The following is a 21442-nucleotide window of genomic DNA, read 5'->3' on the forward strand; positions in this document are numbered from 1 at the left end:
TTGTATCATGGACTATATGGAACGAGAGGAACGCATCCACAACAAGAGCGCCAACAATTTTGCTAAACAACATCATGACTGAGGCAAATCTTTGGGTCACCGCCGGAGCGAAGAGGTTAGGGTGAACCGTGTCGCGACAATAATAATTCATGTCGCGTTTGGATGGTTTGTAACAAACTCTATGCTCTTCTTAATTAATGGATGAGGTAAATCTTTTGTTTCTGTTTAAAAAAGAAAGAGTTCTGAACTCCGTCAAACCACCAAAGTTCTCAAGATGCTCTCCCTACTCATACATGGAGTTCAGAATTCAGATATCAGAACCTTCGGTGTACTAGCAAGCTGCTCCACGGGGTGTCACGCCTGTTTTGTTCCGTTGCGTGCCGCCGGTCTCGGCGCAGGCTCTGTCGGGTTTGTCCCAGCCGCCGTCTTCCACTCCCACCACAGCCGCCGCCGTGGCGTCGCCGCTCGTCGGACTCCACGTCGGCCTGACAAAGACGCCGCCGGAGGACGCGCTAATTTTGTTCTCCCTTCACAAGGCGCCAAGAGCCGGTGCCAATCATCGACACATCGCTCTGCTCGATTCAGTTGCTCGGAATGTTCTAGCCACGCACTGCGTTTAGCTCAGTTGACATAAAGAATTCCGAACGTGGAAGCCTGGAGGCCATCTCTCCCGGCCATTTGGAGGCATCCGCTTGGAATTAGGGGAGACCTCCATGCGTTGAAGTTGCCAGTAGGTCCGAGCTCGACGTCTCGCTCGTCAATGGCGCCGTTCGTGCCTACAGCTCGGTAACATAATCGTATAGAAATGAAGGGTCGTTGTAGCCACCGTCACTGCGCAGAATGCGAGATGTTTACCCCTGCCTATAAATTGGCTCTCCTTACCAAGAACACTTCATCGATCTCACTCACGCTTGATCCGTCGATCTTTAGCTGGTAAGCTCGGCTTAGCTCGGCCTCGGGAGGCCTCGGAAGCAGCAAGCAGCAGATCAAGAGCCATGGCTGCCAGTTCCGAGCTTGCGATTTTGGTGGCATGCGCGCTGCTGTTAGCTGCGGCGTGCGGAGGCGCCCCCGAGCTCGAGGTCGGGTACTACGAGGAGACGTGCCCCGAGGCGGAGGCCATCGTGAGGGCCGCTGTGAGCGAGGCCGTCGCCGTGGACGCCGGCGTCGGCGCCGGCCTCATCCGCCTCCTCTTCCACGACTGCTTCGTCCAGGTACACGACACACACGTTCATGCATGCACATGCACGCGCACTAATACTCGCATTGCTCGGTGACTTGCTGACACGTAATGGTGCGCAGGGCTGCGACGCGTCGGTGCTGCTGGACCCGACGGCGCTGAACCCGCGGCCGGAGAAGCTCGGCCCACCCAACATCCACAGCCTGCGGGGCTACGAGGCGATCGACGCGGCCAAGGCCGCCGTGGAGGAGGCGTGCCCCGGCACCGTCTCCTGCGCCGACATCGTCGCCTTCGCCGCGCGCGACGCGTCCTACCTCCTGAGCGGCTACCGCGTCGACTTCAAGATGCCGGCGGGCCGCCTCGACGGCCGCCGCTCGAACGCCTCCGACACGGTCCCGTCCCTGCCCCCGGCGTCCGCCAGCTTCACCGAGCTCGTCGACAACTTCGCCAACAAGGGCCTCGACGCGGAGGACATGGTCGTGCTCTCCGGCGCGCACTCCGTCGGCCACGCCCGCTGCTCGACCTTCGCCGCGGACCGCACGGACGTCGATGCCGACGCCGACATCGACCCGTCGTTCGCGAGGTCGCTGCGGAGGAGGTGCGCCCGAGCGGAGAACGGCACCGACGGAAAGGAGCAGGACGGCCCGACGGTGAGCCAGGACGCGGTGACCCCGACGGAGCTGGACAGCCAGTACTACCGCAACGTGCTGAAGCGCAGGGTGCTGCTCGCCTCGGACGCGGCGCTGCTGGAGACCCCGGAGGCGGCGCGGATGGTGCGGGACAGCGCGAGCGTCGGCGGGCGGTGGGAGAAGAAGTTCGCCAAGGCCATGGTGAAGATGGCCGGCATCGGCGTGAAGAAGGCCGGCCGCCACGCCGAGATCAGGGCGAACTGCAGGGTCGTCAACTACTGAAAGCCATGAACGTATGGGCCGGGGTCGTTGTGCTGTGCATGCGTCCATCGTTCCATGATTTGTCCCGTTCCTGTGCAGCATTATTTCAGTTCTTTATTTTTTGGTTTCGTACTTGCGAGCTTGCCGTCTCGTGTGGTGATTCGTCGATTTGTCCACGCAAAAATGAATAAAATATATCCTCTGGTGTCGATGTTTTGATTGTTTTCTCCGAAGACTTCTGAATTCTGACGCTCGTTCTTTGGCAATGGAAAACAAAGAATTACTTGCGTGCTCTGCTTGCGTCTCCCCGGCAGGGCGCTCGCTGCTCCAGTTGTCGTGAAAGGACACCTCATGTGTGATAACCGCTGAGAAAAATGTGACAAATAACTACTTCTTCCGTTCCTAAATATAAGTCTTTTTAAAGATTCCATTATGATCTACATACAGAGCAAAATGAGTGAATCTACACTCTAAAATATGTCTATATACATCCGTATGTAGTTTGTAATGGAATCCCTAAAAAGACTTATATTTAGGAACAGAGGGAGTATACATTATTATTTTGTTTCAAAGTTCATACTCCCTTGACATTAATTCAAAACTGCGACACTTACTTTGTAGGGAGTACTAGATACTCTCATTAGAAAGCTTGTGTCTAATCTTGTATTTTAATGATGTGGAAGTGACGGAGGCAATTCAGATACCACTATTTTTTTGACCGGAATATGAATTTATTCATCATATGATAGCACATTCCTTTACAAGTTGTGATGAACTACATCCAGGGGGATCTGAATCACAGACAGTCGGTTGATGTTCTAAACTGAAAGCATTGAGAGTGTGAGCATAGGGAGGTATTTTATGTTTGGGGAAGTACGAAGGAAAAAGATTTTGAATTTGCCTTTCCCTTTTTCCGTTAGAAAAATAACTCAATCAAAATCCCTACAGGAATGCCATTCTTGTTATGTAATTGGAGTATATGCTTAGTTTAACCTGTATATGTTTTGATTCTGTTCTTTATCCAACTAGTCATTTCTTTGCCAAATTGGCCGAAGCTTATGCTATTTTCAATCCAATAATGGATATTATGCTTGTAATACCTCTATTCTTTTTTCTAGCAGACCATCCATGGTTCTTGGGCCAAATCCGTACCAACTCCTGAGAAGAAATTTAAAGACAAGGACAAGCCATGACCCAGTTTGGTCCCCACTATGCTCCGCCACTGCAAATAAGATAACGACATCTAGTTGATTTAGTTGATACGTGTCTAGTTGATTTATTCAAGCTATTGATGTCCTCCTTCACATGAAACTGGGACGTTAACACTGATCTCCAGTATGGGAAGAAGCTTCTCCTTGCCAATTTGAGCTCCCATCCCCGAGGACCTTTCTTCCCTTTAGCCTGGCTCATAAGTTAAGCAAGATTTACATGTTAGAAATCCCAAAAACCAGCCAGCAGCAGCAACAGCCGCTTGAGAAGTTGGATTGCTGTGGAAAATGAGAAATAATTTAAGTTACTGATAATAAGCTTGGACGCAACACTGAATGGTGGCAACAAAATATTCAGTGGCAGTAAGAAGAGCATGCATGCTGGAAAATAGCAAGTGCCAATAAGAACTGTCCCCAGGACATATCAGTCGAGCTTGCAAAAATGACAATTATGTGTACGCTTGAACCAACATTCTAATAAATATAAGAACGTTATTATGTGCCCAATATCGCAAAAGGGTTTGGGAATAAATCATGGCCGAAAAAGGCAGTGTCGCACGGGGAGGGGGATTTCCATAATTATTTCAGTTACCTTTACATTTTCCAAACAAGGCTCATCTGTGCCTGCTTTCATCCTGGCCATCGGTCCTGCTTTCCATTACAGAATAAATTAGAGTTTATATTCCCAAATCTGAAATAAACAATTCAATCAACAGTTCAACACAGAGCATGCGCACACACGCTCACATACCAAGTTTGCGAGGCAGCTCTTCAGAAGAAACCACGTTCTCATAGGGGCAGCTTCGAGAAATAGAAATAATCAGACGAACATCATACATATGCAAAACTATGGTCAACTAAGAAATGAAAAGGTGTGATGAACAGTACAGATTTCCAATATCTATGCCCTCTCCAGAACAAAGACCATAATCCTTTAATATCAACGAGACGTGTTCAAGGACCTCCACATGGGAAATTGGAATGATACAGGGCACCTGCATTCACAATTGTAGCTCACTCTATTAACATTCGACATAGCATATGATATTTAGAAAAGCTATAATCAAATTTAGCGCACGTGTTGAACATCTTTTTGAAGAACGGAAAACATGTGATATCGTCATATTAAATATTCAGGAGAACTTTGGTTTAAGTTTTAGCTGGACCACTCCATGGCTAGTACACACTTTCAGTGCACTTCGTAGCACTTGCATATCCTACTACCCAAAAGCACAAGAATTACCAGGCAGGTACACAATAAACGTACAAACTGGTATATAACACTAGGAAAATTTAGATACGCACTAACAAGACAAAAAAGGCCATCCTTCACAAATTGCTTTACTAAATTGAAGAGGAGAATAGGCTGGAAATCCCTTCAGTCTAAAGAAAATACTCCCTCCGTCCGGAAATACTTGTCGGAGAAATGCATAAAAATGGATGTATCTAGAACTAAAATATGTCTAGATACATCCATTCCTCCGACAAGTATTTCCGGACGGAGGGAGTACTAGTTATAGCAGGTTGAAGAAATGGAAATCAGATCATGAATGAAATAGAATTGCATGCTCTTTCCTGTCAGAAAAATAGAACAAAACGGAACAGTGTGAAAAGATAAAACAGAACTCTCCTCACCTTCCATGTTAGAGCCCGGTCCTGATAGAATGACGCGGCCAGCTGCACGTGAAGCAAATTGTATGAGATTCAACAATGATAATGTTAGGGATCCAATAAAGGAACCAACACGATACTGTTACAGAAAATTTAGTTGACCATTGCTTCCTATACACAATTAAAAAGAACATGAAAGAAACATAAATAGAAGGCACGTTTCACTGTGATTAATCAGCAAGAACTTTTATTTCTTACTGAAAATCCAATAATTTTACAAAGAAGCTCATACAAAACAAGCAACCGGCAATTTCCGCCTTCCTGAATTGGGATACTATTCGGATTTCTCCTTTTAAGCAATTCTGAATGGAACAATTTTCTAGCATAGTTCAACATGGTAGTAATCCTGTATGTATGAATACGGGTAACCACATAGCTGTAGGGCTTTGTAATGAGCACCATGATGTAACCAATAATACCGAGAGATGATAAAAAGTATTAACTGCAATGGAGCACGTAGAAATCAAATAATACCTCCATTCGTAAATACTTGAGTATCACGAAGGTGGAAATGGTACCATTGGATTTGTCCTAAAAAATCCTAACTCTAATATTTGTTTTACTACAATATGCTCATAAAAAGTGAAGATCAATGTCTAGAAAATAATCTGTATTAACGAATGTGGTGTTTAAAAAAACCACAAAAGCAAAGAAATGTTTACAAATATAAAATTTACGATTTCTAAGAGATGTGCTGAGCTCAAGGAGAGAAAATGACGACTCGCCCTCCCTCCCACCCCCTCCCCTCCCCCTCGGGCGAAGCAACGAAGCCGCCATTAAAGCCCAATCCCCAGCTTCCCCCGCATCTCACCGAGCTCTCCCCGCCCCAAATCCTCATCTGAGAGTCCGCATGGCTGGAGCGCGTCGCCGCGGCGTGCGGGTGCACCGGCTTGCGCCGGTGGCGCGGGTAGCGGAGCCGCGGGCACTTCCGCCCCCTGCAACGGTGCCGCAGCCCGAGATCGACCCGCACTCGCCGGAGGCTCGCCGCGAGATGCGACGGGTGGTGCTGGAGCGCTTCCCCAACCGCGAGTAGTGGGGGGGAGATTCACCTTCACATCCTCCGCCACGCGAACTTCGTCGAGCGCGCGCGCTTCATCGGAGACGACGGCTGCGAGGATGTGGAGCTCCTCTTCTGGGCGATCCAGGAGGCGGAGTCGTCAGATCCGCGGCAGGCTGCCCGTTGGGAGAACTTCAGGACGGCGAATCCCTCAAGGCTCAACATCCGTCCACCGTCGTGGGAGGGCATCGCCAACATCCCGTCGGAGTTCCTTCCTCCAGGGACCGTCTGGCCCCCGCGCCGTCAGTAGATCGGCTGCCCCGACTGGTTCAGACACAGCGACGACCCATCGACCCCCCACCCTGGCCTGGTGAGTTAGGTATGCATCTGCGCGCTGATTTAACTCTTAAGGCTAGGTTGAGGGAATTTCGTTTGCGCCATCGAGGGGTGCGAGATTGTGCTGTTTCGATTTCTCATTCGTCTGATCAGGAGTTGTTGGTAGAGTCGAGGGTTCTCCCTCCGGGTTCTAGTAATGATAAGGAGTGTGTGACTGCTTCTGCAGCCGGTGAGACCTCGTCGGAGTTGGTTTCCGGCGAGGGGCTCGGCCATAGTTTCAAATCTGACTTCAAACCAGGGGCGGCGACTCCCTGTCGTTCCCCCCTGTGTTTCTAGCTCTGCTTGGCCCCACGCTCAGTTTACGTGTTGTGGGGGACAAAGCGGGTAGGGCGAGGGGATTACGTAAAGACGAATCCCTAGAAAACGTGGAGGAACACTTTGGCCAGCTCTGGCTCGTTCCTTCTCCCCCTCGCCGCCACCTACCTAGAAACCCTACCCAGCAGCCACAAGATCCCCCAAAAATCGGATTCCTTTGCTGGACTAACACTGGCCTTGGCAAATCAGAGGACTCTCCAGCAAGACCTTTTTGGTCAGATTCCCCCCCTTGGAAGAAAGTGGAAGACCTCATTGAACTGCCTGGATTCTCCCTCCCACAAGATGTGAATGTGACATTAACTAAATGGAAGGGTGGATGTGAACCTTTTGGAGAGTTGATTGAAGCCTGGGTACTGATTGAGGGGATTCCCCCAAAGTGGTGTACTTGGAAAGTGTTTGCCCAAATTGCTTCACTATTTGGGGTGCTTAAAGATGTGGATTGGAATGGGATGTTTAGAACTTTCTTTGAGAATGTCAGAATTAAAATAGCCTGCAGAGATCCAACCAAGATCCCTTTTGAGAGACTGATTGAGATGAAGAAAAAGTTATTCCTACTTGGCTTCACTGTTGAGGGTTTTGAACAAACAGGTGGTGCTGACTCTGTCATTGATATAGATGAGGATGAAGATGGTAATGAGGAGGATGAGAGAGCTGAAGAAGAACAAGCTGAAAAAGATAATGGAACTCAGGGAGAACATGTTTCTGAAGGGTCAGGTGGTGATCTGGCCATTGATGAACTTGACAAAGCAAATTTCTCAACTAAACATGGGTCCTCAAACAAATATGGTGCTCAAAAGTTGGTGGTTACACCTATGGAATATGAACATGATGCTGATCAGGAGAATTTCATCATGGAATGTGCTTTGACGGCTGTTGAGCTTGATGGTACATCTTCTGATGGACATAAACTTAAGTCTGGCTGTGTTGGTAACCTTACAGAACAAAACCAAAAAACTGATGGAGAGGGAAAGGAGGATGAAGGAGTGGTGACCCAAAAAACCCCTTCTCCATTTGTAAAGAATGTTACACATGTAACTCCTGAGCAAAGTGCTGGTAGTATGGAATACTGTGAGGATCTGTTAAGATTAGTGGATATTTCTGATTCTGAGAATGAGGAATCAAAAGAAGAAGAGCTGGGGGTTCTCCCTCGTGAGGCTGTACAAATCCTACAAAGTGAGACCTGGAAGAGGTCCCTGTTGGAATCACTTAACCAAACCAAAAGTGATGAGGCCATCCATGAGAAGAAACCAAGATGGGGACCTGTGCTAGCTCAAAGGCCTGCTACTAGAGGCCATGGCAATGTGAACATCATGGAGAAAGCTGCTGCATACAAGAGGAAGAAGAACTTGGAGATCCCACAAACTTTTAAAGGTAAATCTTTTTCTACTATGGATAAATCTGTCCTTGCTAATCAAATGAATCAAATGAACTTGATGATTGGGGGGGGTGATATTCAAAAGAGTCTCACCATTGATGAGATGATAGCTGTGGAGAAAGAGAGATGTTTGGTGTTTGCCAATAATAATCCTGAAATAGTACTCCCTGATAATCTCGACATTGACTCTAGTGAATTAGTTAGTAGACCTGAGGGTGTCTTCCCCTTGGAGCCAGTTGGCACTTCTGATGCTACTAGGGGAACACCTACTGTTCTAACTAAAGCTAGGCCTTGTGGCCTATCCCATCCTTTTAAAATTAATTAATTATGATAGGTCTCATTTGGAATATTAGAGGTCTAGGGCAAAATGGGAAGATACAGTGCCTGTGTGATACTATTGCTAAGTCTGATCCTGATTTTATTGGTTTTCAAGAAACAAAGAAGGAGAATATTTCTAAGGGTTTCCTCAAAGCTATTGATAGATTTGATAATTTGTGTGGCATTTTTTGCCAGCTGATAATACTGCTGGGGGAATCCTTGTGGGTTTTAAGAAACTGATGTTTGAGGTAGTAGGCTTTGTTAACCAAAGATTCTTTATTATTGCTACTGTTAAAAATAAATCTGATGACTTTGCCTGGCAGATGGTGTTAGTGTATGGGTCTGCTTACCCTGAATTTAAGATAGATTTTGTAGCTGAACTGCATGATACTTTATCAAATGCTTCTTACCCTATTATGATTGGTGGTGATTTCAACTTGATTAGGAATGACAAAGAGAAAAGTAGTGGTTTAGTAAATCAACAGACTGCATTTCTGTTTAATGATTGGATCAACAGATGGGCCTTGATGGAGATTTCTGTCTCTAACAGGGTGTTTACCTGGTCTAATAACCAGGTTTTCCCTGTGTTTGCTGTGCTAGATAGAGTGTTCATTTCTGTGAATTGGGATGCCCATTTTCCTTTTTCCACCCTGTCTGCCCTTCCCAGGGTAGGGAGTGATCATGCTCCTTTGGTCCTAGACACTGGTGCTAGAGCCCCATCTAACCCCAAACCTTTTAGGTTTGAGAAATGGTGGCTCTCCCAACCAGGCTTTCATCAAATGGTCATAGAAGCCTGGAATTCTGTGTCCTCATCCAAATCCTCAGCTGATAACTGGATGCTTAAGACTAGAATTCTCAGGAAGAAAACCAAGGGGTGGAGTATTAATAGAGAGGCAATGTTGAAGAAAAAGAAGAGGGCACTCCTTCTGGAGTTTGACACCCTCGATGTCATGTCTGAAACTCAACAATTATCTATATCTGACTATGACAGAATGAAAGAGATTAAAAAAGAATTGGAAGAAGTGTGGAAGAAAGAGGAGACTGCTCTTTGGCAGAGATCTAGGGACAGGAAAATCTTGGGGGATAGGAATAATGCTTATTTCCAAGCCCTGGCTAACCACAGACACAGGAAGAATCATCTTTCTGAACTAAACAGTCCTAATGGTGTGGTCACTTCGACCAAGGAGATGCTCGAGGTTGCTACCTCTTTTTACAAAGATTTGTTTGCCTTTGAACCCAAACCTGACATCCATCTGGATGCTGACTTTTGGTCTGAGGATGAATTGGTTAGTAATGATGAGAAAGAGCAACTAGAGAGACCTTTTTCTGAAGAGGAAATCAAACAAGCTGTGATGAGCTCTTATGCTAGTGGTGCCCCTGGCCCTGATGGCCTGTCCTTCTTATTTTATCAAACTTTTTGGGAGTTGATCAAAAAAGATTTTATGTGGATGGTTAGAGACTTTGAGAATGGTAACCTTGATTTATATAAGTTGAATCATGCCATTATTACTCTCATTCCTAAAATTCCTATGGCTAAAGATATGAAGAACTTTAGGCCTATCAGCCTTAGCAACTGTGTTGTTAATTTTTTTTCTAAAGCTATGACTACTAGGGTCTCCCCCTTATGTGACAAGTTTATCTCTTCCAACCAAAATGCTTTTATTAAGGGCAGATTCATTTTGGAAAGTGTTGTTATGGCTCATGAGGTCATTCATGAAATTCATAGATCTGGGTCTGCTGGTTTGATTCTTAAACTTGACTATGAAAAAGCATATGATAGAGTTAGTTGGGATTTTTTGAAAGAAATGCTTCTTTCTAGAGGCTTTGGTAGTAAATGGGTGGAGTGGGTGATGTCTACTATTTATCAAGGAACTTTCCAGGTTAGGATTAATGACTCTAATGGTCCCCAGTTCTCTGGGGGGAAAGGCTTGAAACAGGGTGATCCCCACTCACCCCTTTTGTTCAATTTGGTATCTGATGTTTTCTCTAAAATGCTTCACAAAGCTACCAATAGTGGTTTAATCTGTGGACTGCTACCTCATGCCTTCCCAGGTGGCGTGGTCAGTCTACAATATGCTGATGATACCATTCTATTCCTGGATAACTCATTGGAGTATGCCAAGAATTTGAAATGGATTCTCTCTTGTTTTGGAAATTTATCTGGTTTGAAAATTAACTTCCATAAAAGTGATCTTCATGCTATTAATGTCTCTGAGCAAATATCTAATGATTTTGCCCAGGTTTTCTGCTGCCAGCTTGGGGATTTCCCCTTTAAATATTTAGGTGTTCCCCTTCACTTTAAAAAACTTAGAAGGGAGGACATCCAACCTATTATTGATAGAATTATCAAGAACATCTCTGGATGGTTAGGGAGATTTCTCTCATATAGGGGAAAACTGATACTGCTTACTACTTGCATTGCCAGCATTCCTGCTTATCTAATGTCTATTATGAAATTTCCCAAATGGGCTATTGACATGATCACTTCACAAATGTCTCACTTTTTCTGGGGGAATGTGGGTGATAATCATAAGTATCACCTTGCTAACTGGGGGTTGATCTCCAGAAGGAAAGAGTTTAGGGGTATGGGGGTTCCCAACCTTAGAGAATTCAATATGGCCCTTTTGGCCTCATGGGGAAAAAGGTTCTATGATGACAGGGATAGTGATTGGAAGAAGATGCTGACCTACAAGTACAACACTGCTTGCCCTAATCTCTTTAACACTAGGGTGACCCTGGGGTCTCCATTTATGATAAGTCTATCATGGGCTCTTACAGCTTCTAAAAACTTTTATAAATGGATCCCTGGAGATGGTAAAAGCATTGCCTTCTGGCATGACATCTGGACTGGGGATTGCTCTCTTAAGACTGCATTTTGGGATTTGCTTACTATTTGTCAACAACAAGATTCTACTCTTGCGCAGGTCTGGGTGGGTGGCAAATTACGTTTGACTTTCAGGAGGTGTGTTGAGGAAAACACCTTAGTTAGATGGAAGGAACTTATCAAAGTTGTTGAGCCAGTGTGTCTATCTGGTTCCCCAGACCAGCCCGTCTGGATGCTAGAATCTTCTAGCAAGTACTCTGTCAAGTCCTTTTATAAGTTAATTAACTTTGGAGGGATAGTCTCTGATATCAAAGATGATATCTGGAAAATCAGAGTCCCACCCAATATACATGTTTTCCTCTGGTTGATTTACTATAATAAGAGCTTAACTAGAGATAATCTTGCCAAACGCAGGCATGTAGATGACATGTCTTGTGTCTTCTGTAGTGAGACTGAAACTATCCAGCATTTATTCTTTGATTGCATTGTTGCTAGACATGTTTGGGATTTGGTAGCTGATAGCTTTAATGTTACTGCACCTGATTCCTTTGTTCTGTTGGCTTCCTTCTGGAAGAAGAGAAAATATTATGAAGCTTTAAACATTGTTACTGCTGCTACCTTGTGGAGCTTATGGCGTTTCCGAAATGATTTTGTCTTTCAGGGGCGAAGATGGCGAAGTATACGATGTGTTTTGGACCTGTTGGGGGCAACGATCAGGCAATGGAAAATCCTATGTTCAGAGGCTCAGGGTGCGCTTCTTCTCCGGTGCTTAAGGCTGTTGGACCACCGGAGAGGGGAATTGCTTAGAATTGCATGGAGCTAAAATGCTGTTTGTCGGGGGCATTGCTGGGTTGTGTTCTGTCAGCTTGCATATCTTAGCTTTGATCTTGTAAAGTAGGCTGGCATGTTACCGCCTGGTGATGTATCCTGTCTAGATCCTGCCTAAAACTTGTAATAGGGCAGTTAAAACCTTGCTTTCCGTCTGTGGCAGCTACTCTCCAGTTGCCGCCGAGCGCTGTTAACAGTTTATGTGGGTCGACGTTTGCCTTGGCTTTAATAAAGTTGGGGTGGGGGGAAACCCCTTTTGGTTCAAAAAAATATAAAATTTACTTGATTTTGCAACTAGTAGCATATAAATATGAATGTATATAATTTGCTACTTTTTTTCTTCTAAAAAGTGCAATATATTGATATTTAACGCTTTAGAACTGAAGATATCAGACCACACGCAGGCTCAAAAGGGTGAGACATACTGCCGCAGATTTATGCTTTAAAACATCTACTCTCTGCACGATATCTTGTTTTAGGGAGTGACCGTAGTTTATCTATCTAGTATCATAAAAGTATCAGGAGCAACAAAACTAGCAAGTGTTCTCATTTCATATCCCACAATGCTAGATAACAGTTAGTGAGTTAGGTCCTCATAAATAGGTCCGATATTGGCAATTTCTAGCATTTATATCAATCAGATGAATGCAGTGATATGTACATATTTAGTAGAAAGTAGGAAATGGTGGTGTTCTGACTGCAAGTACAAACAGTTTGATACCTTGGGATGATCCCGAATGTAAGAATCAAGAGCTTCACCAGCTTGGGAAATTACATGAACAAGCGTCAGTGTCATATCGAAAAGCTTCTTTTTCGCCTCTAGTGGCTCCAGTTCCTTTCCTTTTTGACACATCTCCAATTGTATGGAGGTAATTTTGCCCACAACACAGTTAGTGATAATAGCAAACTCATCTGGCTTACTATTGAGGTCTTTCTTGGGGGAAGATACACCACGGATCTGCTCTTGAGCTGCTAGGAGCAAAACGGCTGTTTGGATAAGCTTCCCATCAATTATGTAATTGCAGACCTCATCTGACAAATTATCTGTATGTTTGGCTAGCAGCCTAATCGTATCCAAGAAGAGCTTCTGAAACAACAACAAAAATAAACACGGAAAAGACTCAGTGATTATTATCTCAATTTAAAAGAAAAGATAAATTTGAAAAGTTAATGGCAACATAAATTGCTTATCAGAAACCAAATAATGTCACAGCAAGTAGCACATGGACATACACAAAGAGTAACACAGGGAACTGCAGTCTTTCAGAAGTGCAGATGTAAACGTATTGCTATATCAGTGGTTTGAACTACATGGTAACTTCTTTCAGTTATGCTGCAAAACAAGTTGTGTAAGGATGGATGCGAAACAAACCATTTCCGGTAGGCAGAGGATATGAATGAGCTTCAGGATATAGTTGATATCTGCATGACTGTAACCCATATTCTCTCGATTAGGATGTAGACTGTCCTCCAGGTACTTATGCAGGCAAGTGTTCTCAACCGCAACATGGACCGGGAGTAGGTTGTCAATGACTAAAGCACCGGATGTGTGCAAATTGGCCGACGTGCCATGGTGCAAGAGCAACTCAATCATATCGACAGAGAACATTTCAGCAGCTAGGTGCAGGGGGAAGAACCCAAATTGAGTCATGCAGTTGGGATCGGCCCGGAACCCATGCAGCTCAGCATTCTTGCCCACCAAGACAACTTTGGCACATCGCAGTGCATTAGCGATGACTAGCTCGTTTAAAGCTTCTGGTTTGATGATGTAACCCAGTGTCATGTCCCTTCCATTCTGATTTAAGAAGCGGAGGAAAGACCTGACACTATCCCTTTTCAGGATTGGCCGCAAGTGGGGTAATATATCGAAGAATATGTCAGGTACCCACTAGATTGACCCATTCACAAATGGAAAGGATGAACGAAAATCAGTTATACGATTAACAAAGCAAAATGGAACAAATAAATCTTATGCAAATGTATCATAGGAAATAAAAGACACAAATGTTGCAACAGACAAGATAAGAACTAAATAAATGCAGGTCAATTGCTCCAAACCTGGGGAGTACCGTCTGGGATGATTGTGGATGTTGCTCTGGAATTAGCAGGTATGGCACTTGTTTTGTTCGGCCACTGTGAGAGAGAATGTGTCACCATCAACAGCCATGAGGACGCAAAGTAATCAAGGTTGTAGACAAATATGATAAATGTAGCTACTTACTGCACCTCCTTGAGTGATTTGAGATCGCTTGGAGGTGAAGGAGGTATCCGTGGATCGTACTGTTCATCCGTGGTTGATCCATCTTTACCTTGGCCGTTATCCTCAGGACAAGTGGTTCCCATAGCCTCCTTTGTATGCACCGTCTCCATCGGTGCAGAATTGGCCTGATATGTCAGTTCCCCTGTTTGTTCTTCTTCATGGCTGAAACAAGTAAATTTAATTGCAACCCAGGTGAAAGTTCATATCTTGTTAATTCTATATTTTGTAGAATTTGTGTTTGCGTTAGGCAATACAAGGGAGGCAGGCATAGCAATCGTGGAAGTTGAACATCCAATAGCTTCGTTAAGTTAGGCTTAAACCTGACGTTTCCATCAGGCATATCAGTCCTCTGCTCATCAATAACTAGTTACTCAATTCAAGTTGAAGCACAATGAAAGAGTTGAACTTGCAAAAATACAACACGGGCTTTCAGCTACAAGCCTCCATTTAGAGTAATTAGTTTCGGCAATCATGTAAGGCTGTAACAACCATTTGCTTGAATAAACAGGGTAAATATCAACTGCATACAGATGTATGGATCACGCTAGTTACAGAGTAAGCAAGCAAATACGCCGCTGGATGGGTTGTTTCATCAGCAAGAAACCTCGTGGATGGACACATTACGGTAGTGACACCGGGCTCGCGCGCGGGCAGGCGTGCTCCCTCAACCGAGCACGATTAATGTCGCCGGGGATTGGAGCCACGATCAAGGCCGAGTTCGCCGGGGGCCAGATCGAGGCCGAGTTCGCCGGCTATGGAGCAACAACCGTACGTCCGCTCTACCCTTCTTTCCCAGCCGCTGCGCCAGCTGATCTATGGGGAAAACCCTAGGAGCAAGAGCAGGAGGAAGAAGAGGCGAAGAAGAGAGACGGGGCAAACCTGGTCACATGGGCCAGCCCGGCTGTAAATGGCCGGCATGTGCCCGTCTGTAAAAGGGCCTGCCTGTAAAAGGCACACACGTGCCGGCCCGCATTGCTTTTCAGCCTTCCTGGCCTTTTTGTTTTTTTAATTCATAAAAAATAAAAATAAGAGAAAAAGTACATTAATATCTAAAAAGGGAATATATATATATATATATAATTTTAAGAAAAATACAAAATATAGAAAAATATAGAAAAAAGCTTAGTTACAAGTCTGACGGACCGCGTACCGCACCGGGCCGTGCAGTGTCGCCCGACAATTAAAAGGGTCGTGTCGGCCCGGACCTTAAGGCTTGGCTTCTAGGATCGACCTTATGCTGTGGCGGGCCAAAGGCCGTCCTGACCCTTTTAATCATATATTGTGCTGGGCTGAAATTCCATGCCGACGGACCAGCCCGCGCGACACTGCCCATATGGCCAGGTTTAAGATGGGACACACATTCATACATTTTTTAATTATACCCCATTTATTTTAAGTATACATGACACTTTTATTAACTCAAAATATAGAATCAAGAGGATACAACAAAAAATCAGTGATACCCGGCCTTTGCATAGCTAAAATGTACACATTCAAAACTAACGGTATAATAGAATGAGCAAGTAAAGAAAATGACATATAGGCAACCATAAAGTCATATGAGATCGATAGTATGCCTATGTCCAAGGAGATGATGGACCGCTCCAGATTTTTGGCTGTCACCAATGTTGAATAAAAATATCCCTAGGCAGTGCCCGCATGGTGTGGCTGCGTGGAGGCCCTAGGGACCCCATCCAGGTGGGTACAGGTTCACTGGGTTCCTTTTGGTCAAACAATAATCATCGTTTTTTTTTATATTTTCCGACTTCAAAAAACCCTTTTCAGCAAATAACAAAAACACTAAAAAAACCAGGAACTAACCTTGGCACTGGGTTAATGTGTTAGTCCAATAATAATGATATAAAATTATACCCAAAGATGTATAATTGATGTAAATATAGCATGAGCATATGGCAACGAAAAAACATGTGGAAGGAGAGTAGGGAGCTCAAACTTCCCTCCCACTCGAGCGGTTGGTTGATGGCGCACGCTCCATGTCGCAGCCCCTAAACCGATGGGAGCGATATGGCGACACCGCTAGAGTTGCTCTAACAAATTCAAAACCTATCGGGAGCAACTAGTGGAGGCCAGGTGCCCCCGCGAGGGCAATTTTCCTAGCACAGGAGCACCCCAAACACACCACTTAGCGTGCTCCAGTGCAGCCACGTGTTGCGTGTGGGGTGCTTTCCTTTTTTGGGGTCCCTAGTGTTTTCTTGGTCATGATTTTTTTGGGTTCTTTCTTCTATTTCATTGATTTTTGTGGGTTCATTCCCGTAGGAGCTTGTGCTAAGTATAGTTGTGCTTCTAGCGTTATGCTTCCCAAAAAAGTGAAACACATGTATGCATCTATGTGAAGCACACTTATGCTTCCCCAAAAGAATAAGCACAGTTGTGCTTTTGCGCTTCTCCAAAAGTGAAGCATAGACGTGCTTCTGTGCCTTCCCAAAAGTGAACCAGGCGTGCTTCCGCGTGAAATAAATTTCTGTTTTTGTGCTTCTCCAAAAGTGAAGCACAATGCTTGTCGCATGAAAGCACAATTATACTTCCCCAAAAAAGTGAAGTACAGTTAGTACATGTTTTAAAGTACATGTTAGTATAGTTTTGAAGCATGGGTTTGCACAATTTTGGAGCATAGATTTCGTCCCAAAAAAAGTTCACCGAACCTATGAATATGGGATACCGTTTTGAAGATCTTGACGTGACGAATGCAATGGCGAAAACATTCCTGATCTGGATGCACAGCTAAATAGTTAAATCGTTTTGAAAAAGCGAATCTACGAAAAAGCACAAATAAAACCCTCATCTCTCCTTGCGCGTGAAGACATTTCACCAAGCTCCCTAACTACAACAAGTGGCGCACATGTGATGCCCCATTTATCACCACCAAAGGAGATGTTGTTAGAATTGTGTCGAATATTATTGTACAAGGTAGGTTACAGTTGGACTTGGTTTTGGACTGTGTGTAGACAGGGTAGGAGTTGTGTCCTAATAGGACACCTGTACCCTAGGCCTCTCATATATAACGGGGGTAGACACACGATGTAACCTATGCCAACATAATAGCACAGGCACGCGGGGGAGCCGGCGGTGTGTGCCGGCGCCCGGGCGGCCGGAGGTGCGGTATTGTAGCGGTGTCATGGGGAGGAGCGCCCGTAGTCATGCCCCGGGGATGTAGCCATATCGGTGAACCTCGTTAACAAATCTCGGTGTTGTGCTTGTGTGATTGCTTGGTCTTCGGTAGATCAATGGTGACCTCAGATTATTCTAACAAGTGGTATCATGAGCAAGGTTCGAAGAGGCTGTGGAAGTTGATTCAGAGGAGGAAGAACGTATCAACGGACTTGTATGCAAAGGGATCGCAGCCGTGGGAGCGGAGTTAGGCCCAGTTCTTTTTGCCCGGGATTCTGCGGAATCAAGATTCTGGAAAATTATGCGAGAATCTACTTCCCCCAGAATTTGGCGTCGAGTTCTTTTCTGAGATTCCAGTTTGAGATTCTGGAAAGAGTTGTGTGCTGAAATGTCGGTAGTACCCCTTGACAGAAACTGTTTGATGAATTGTTAACACATTGTTGTTTCGAACAATATCTTGTCAAATGTGAGTATGAAAGTGATTTATGAATATCATAAAGTGCTAAATATTACAACTAGAATGGTTTTAAAATTTTGTTTGTTACAAAAGTGGGTGAACAAAAAATAGAATGAATAATCTCAAGGCACGAGACTAGCAACATTAGCACTGAACATCAGAATTAATTAATGTGGTGACATTTTTCATATAGTAGCAAAGATTCACAGTACCAATATCACCTATGAGCCAAAGCCAATTTCTGGCAATAGCACCAATGTGCAGTAGCATTGACAATATCAACAAAAAAATCTAGCACAATCCATCCATCAAACAAATTAAAACAATCAATCCATCCATCCATGTGACGAATTGAACAATCAATCCATCCATCCATCTAACAAATTGACACATTGATTCATCTATCTATGCAACAGTTTTTTGCATCTATCCAGTTTAGCTAAAAAAAGAAGAACAAAGAGTTGGGAGAGAGAGGATGGATCACCGTGGAGGAGTGGAGGAGATGTTGATGTTCGGCTGCAGCTTTGGGACGGAGGCGCCGTCGGTAGCCGGTGCAGAGGGGCCCGACGGCGGCTTCCGGGTGTCCCGGTGGCGGCAGAGGGCAAAGGGGCAAAGGGCCCGCAGAGGAAGCTGGACTGCGGCGGGAGTGGGGACCGGCGGCGGCGAGTACCTGGCCGGCGGCGGCGAGGGCCGCACCGGCGGCTGGGTGGTCCGGGACGGCGAACTGGGGCGGGCGGCGGCGCAGGAATCCTAGCGGGCGGCCCTGCTCGAGGAGTCGAGGTCGCGCGATGCGAACAGATGGGCATCGATCGGGGGTGGCTCGGTGGCAGTTTTGCCGTAATAACCTGCTGCAACAGGGGCACTCTGTTAACTCCAAACATTTTCTTTGGTGGGACTTGCCAAAATCCTGAAATTCTGGGAAAATCCAACTATTTTGGAGATTTTGGAAAGATTTTCCAGACCGAGATTCTCCATAATCTGCTGAAAAGAACTGGGCCTTAGTCGGCGAGTCGTTGCTGGCTAGTTGTATCCAGGAGGCAGCGATAAAGTGTTCGCGGTTGTTGTAGTTCTCCAAGAAGCAATCGGGATTGGCAGCAGCTGGCATCGGTGAGTTGCATTAGCGGGCGGCTAGATCGAATCGATAGGCAGGCGGCGAAAGCATCAGGCGAGACGCGGCGATTGATCAGGTGCATCAATCGGGCGAGCATACATAAATCCCGTGAGGTCGGATCGAGCTGGCGACGTATCGAGGTATCGATCGACGAGATCAATGCGGTGAACGAACGTGGACAAGTCGGCCCAGTCCGAGGCGCGTACGGGCAACACAGTCTTGACCAGAGGGATCGATCGAGTCTCGATCGGTTGGGCACCTGCAGCAGGAAGCTGCAACACAGGGGCAAAGGCCTAGGCCAGGCGTGGCCCGTGATACGTCCATTTTGCATCATGCTTTTATATCGATATTTATTGCATTATGGGCTGTTATTACACATTATGTCACAATACTTATGTCTATTCTCTCTTATTTTACAAGGTTTACATAAGGAGGCAGAATGCCGGCAGCTGGAATTCTGGGCTGGAAAAGGAGCAAATATTAGAGACCTATTCTGCACAACTCCAAAAGTCCTGAAACTCCACGGAAGTTGTTTTTGGAAATAATAAAAAATACTGAGCGAAGGAAATACCAGAGGGGGCCCATACCCTGGCCACGAGGGTGGGGGCGCGCCCTACCCCCTGGGCGCGCCCCCTGCCTCGTGGGTCCCCTGGTGGCCCTCCGATGCCCATCTTCTGCTATATGAAGTCTTTCGTCCGAAGAAAAATAATAAGCAAGCTTTCGGGACGAGACTCCACCGCCACGAGGCGGAACCAATCTAGGGCTCCGGCAGAGCTGTTCTGTCGGGGACACCTCCCTCCGGGAGGGGGAAATCATCACCATCGTCATCACCAACGATCCTCTCATCGGGAGGGGGTCAAACTCCATCAACATCTTCACCAGCACCATCTCCTCTCAAACCCTAGTTCATCTCTTGTATCCAATTCTTGTCTCTAAGTCTGGGATTGGTACTTGTAGGTTGCTAGTAGTGTTGATTACTCCTTGTAGTTGATGCTAGTTGGTTTATTTGGTGGAAGATCATATGTTCAGATCCTCTATGCATATTAATACTCCTCTGATTATGAACATGAATATGCTTTGTGAGTAGTTACGTTTGTTTCTGAGGACATGGGAGAAGTCTTGCTATTAGTAGTCATGTGAATTTGGTATTCGTTCGATATTTTGATGAGATGTATGTTGTCTCTCCTCTTGTGGTGTTATGTGAACGTCGACTACATGACACTTCACCCTTGTTTGGGCCTAGAGGAAGGTATTGGGAAGTAATAACTAGATGATGGGTTGCTAGAGTGACAGAAGCTTAAACCCTAGTTTATGCGTTGCTTCGTAAGGGGCTGATTTGGATCCATAGGTTTCATGCTATGGTTAGGTTTACCTTAATACTTCTTTTGTAGTTGCGGATGCTTGCAATAGGGGTTAATCATAAGTGGAATGCTTGTCCAAGTAAGGACAGCACCCAAGCACCGGTCCACCCACATATCAAATTATCAAAGTACCGAACGTGATTCATATGAACGTGATGAAAACTAGCTTGACGATAATTCCCATGTGTCCTCGGGAGCGCTTTCCTTTATATAAGAGTTTGTCCAGGCTTGTCCTTTGCTACAAAAAGGATTGGGCCACCTTGCTGCACTTTATTTACTTTTGTTACTTGTTGCTCGTTACAAATTATCTTATCATAAAACTATCTGTCACCTATAATTTCAGTGCTTGCAGAGAATACCTTACTGAAAACCGCTTATCATTTCCTTCTGCTTCTCGTGGGGTTCGACACTCTTACTTATCGAAAGAACTACGATAGATCCCCTATACTTGTGGGTCATCAAGACTCTTTTCTGGCGCCGTTGCCGGGGAGTGAAGCGCCTTTGGTAGGTGGAATTTGGTAAGGAAAAATTTATATAGTGTGCTGAAATTTACTGTCACTTGTTACTATGGAAAGTAATCCTCTGAGGGGCTTGTTCGGGGTATCTTCACCCCGACCAGTAGAGCAAAGAGTTGCTCCTCAACCTACTGAAAATGAAAATGTCTACTTTGAAATTCCTTCGGGTATGATAGAAAAACTGCTAGCTAATCCTTTTGTAGGAGATGGAACATTACATCCTGATGAGCACCTAATCTATGTGGATGAAGTTTGTGGATTATTTAAGCTTGCAGGTATGCCCGATGATGTTATCAAGAAGAAGGTCTTCCCTTTATCTTTTAAGGGAGATGCATTGACATGGTATAGGCTATGTGATGATATGGGATCATGGAACTACAAACGATTGAAATTGGAATTTCATCAGAAGTTTTATCCTATGCATCTTGTTCATCGTGATCGTAATTATATATATAATTTTTGGCTTCGCGAAGGAGAAAGCATCGCTCAAGCTTGGGGGAGGCTTAAGTCAATGTTATATTCATGCCCCAATCATGAGCTCTCAAGAGAAATGATTATTCAAAAATTTTCTGCTCGGCTTTCTGACAACAACCGCACCATGCTCGATACT

General features: G+C 45.2%; 3 protein-coding genes across 3 annotated transcripts; 2 read left to right on the forward strand and 1 right to left on the reverse strand.

Annotated features, from left to right (window-relative positions):
- Positions 1 to 934: 934 nt before the first annotated feature.
- LOC109750767 (peroxidase 2-like) lies at positions 935 to 2234 on the forward strand. Its single transcript, XM_020309720.3, has 2 exons — positions 935 to 1211; positions 1300 to 2234. Exons 1-2 carry the CDS (start codon positions 996 to 998, stop codon positions 2086 to 2088), a joined length of 1005 nt encoding a protein of 334 aa, XP_020165309.1. The 5' UTR covers positions 935 to 995; the 3' UTR covers positions 2089 to 2234.
- Positions 2235 to 3050: 816 nt separating this feature from the next.
- Positions 3051 to 15261, reverse strand: LOC109750760 (uncharacterized). The gene is made up of 10 exons (XM_045232697.2): positions 15139 to 15261; positions 14226 to 14421; positions 14058 to 14132; positions 13372 to 13887; positions 12721 to 13086; positions 4911 to 4952; positions 4164 to 4270; positions 4027 to 4076; positions 3868 to 3926; positions 3051 to 3468 (listed from the first exon to the last, which is right to left on the reverse strand). The coding sequence occupies exons 2-10, from the start codon at positions 14367 to 14369 to the stop codon at positions 3277 to 3279; spliced, it is 1551 nt and encodes a 516-aa protein (XP_045088632.1). The 5' UTR covers positions 14370 to 14421; positions 15139 to 15261; the 3' UTR covers positions 3051 to 3276.
- On the forward strand, positions 6975 to 12107 carry LOC123497015 (uncharacterized). Its single transcript, XM_045232698.2, has 2 exons — positions 6975 to 8025; positions 11833 to 12107. Exons 1-2 carry the CDS (start codon positions 7104 to 7106, stop codon positions 11976 to 11978), a joined length of 1068 nt encoding a protein of 355 aa, XP_045088633.1. The 5' UTR covers positions 6975 to 7103; the 3' UTR covers positions 11979 to 12107.
- Positions 15262 to 21442: the final 6181 nt, after the last annotated feature.

Source organism: Aegilops tauschii, chromosome 2 (genome assembly GCF_002575655.3).
Source record: "Aegilops tauschii subsp. strangulata cultivar AL8/78 chromosome 2, Aet v6.0, whole genome shotgun sequence".
In the NCBI taxonomy this organism is placed as follows: domain Eukaryota; kingdom Viridiplantae; phylum Streptophyta; class Magnoliopsida; order Poales; family Poaceae; genus Aegilops; species Aegilops tauschii.

Coding starts and splice junctions, on each gene's coding strand:
- LOC109750767 (XM_020309720.3), top strand. CDS start 996: ATGGCTGCCAGTTCCGAGCTTGCGATTTTGGTGGCATGCGCGCTGCTG. Junction 1,212..1,299: donor TCCACGACTGCTTCGTCCAG/GTACACGACACA, acceptor AATGGTGCGCAG/GGCTGCGACGCGTCGGTGCT.
- LOC123497015 (XM_045232698.2), top strand. CDS start 7,104: ATGTTTAGAACTTTCTTTGAGAATGTCAGAATTAAAATAGCCTGCAGA. Junction 8,026..11,832: donor GATCCCACAAACTTTTAAAG/GTAAATCTTTTT, acceptor TTTGTCTTTCAG/GGGCGAAGATGGCGAAGTAT.
- LOC109750760 (XM_045232697.2), bottom strand. CDS start 14,369: ATGGAGACGGTGCATACAAAGGAGGCTATGGGAACCACTTGTCCTGAG. Junction 4,953..12,720: donor ACATTCGGGATCATCCCAAG/GTATCAAACTGT, acceptor CTTCACGTGCAG/CTGGCCGCGTCATTCTATCA. Junction 4,077..4,163: donor GGCATAGATATTGGAAATCT/GTACTGTTCATC, acceptor TATTTCTCGAAG/CTGCCCCTATGAGAACGTGG.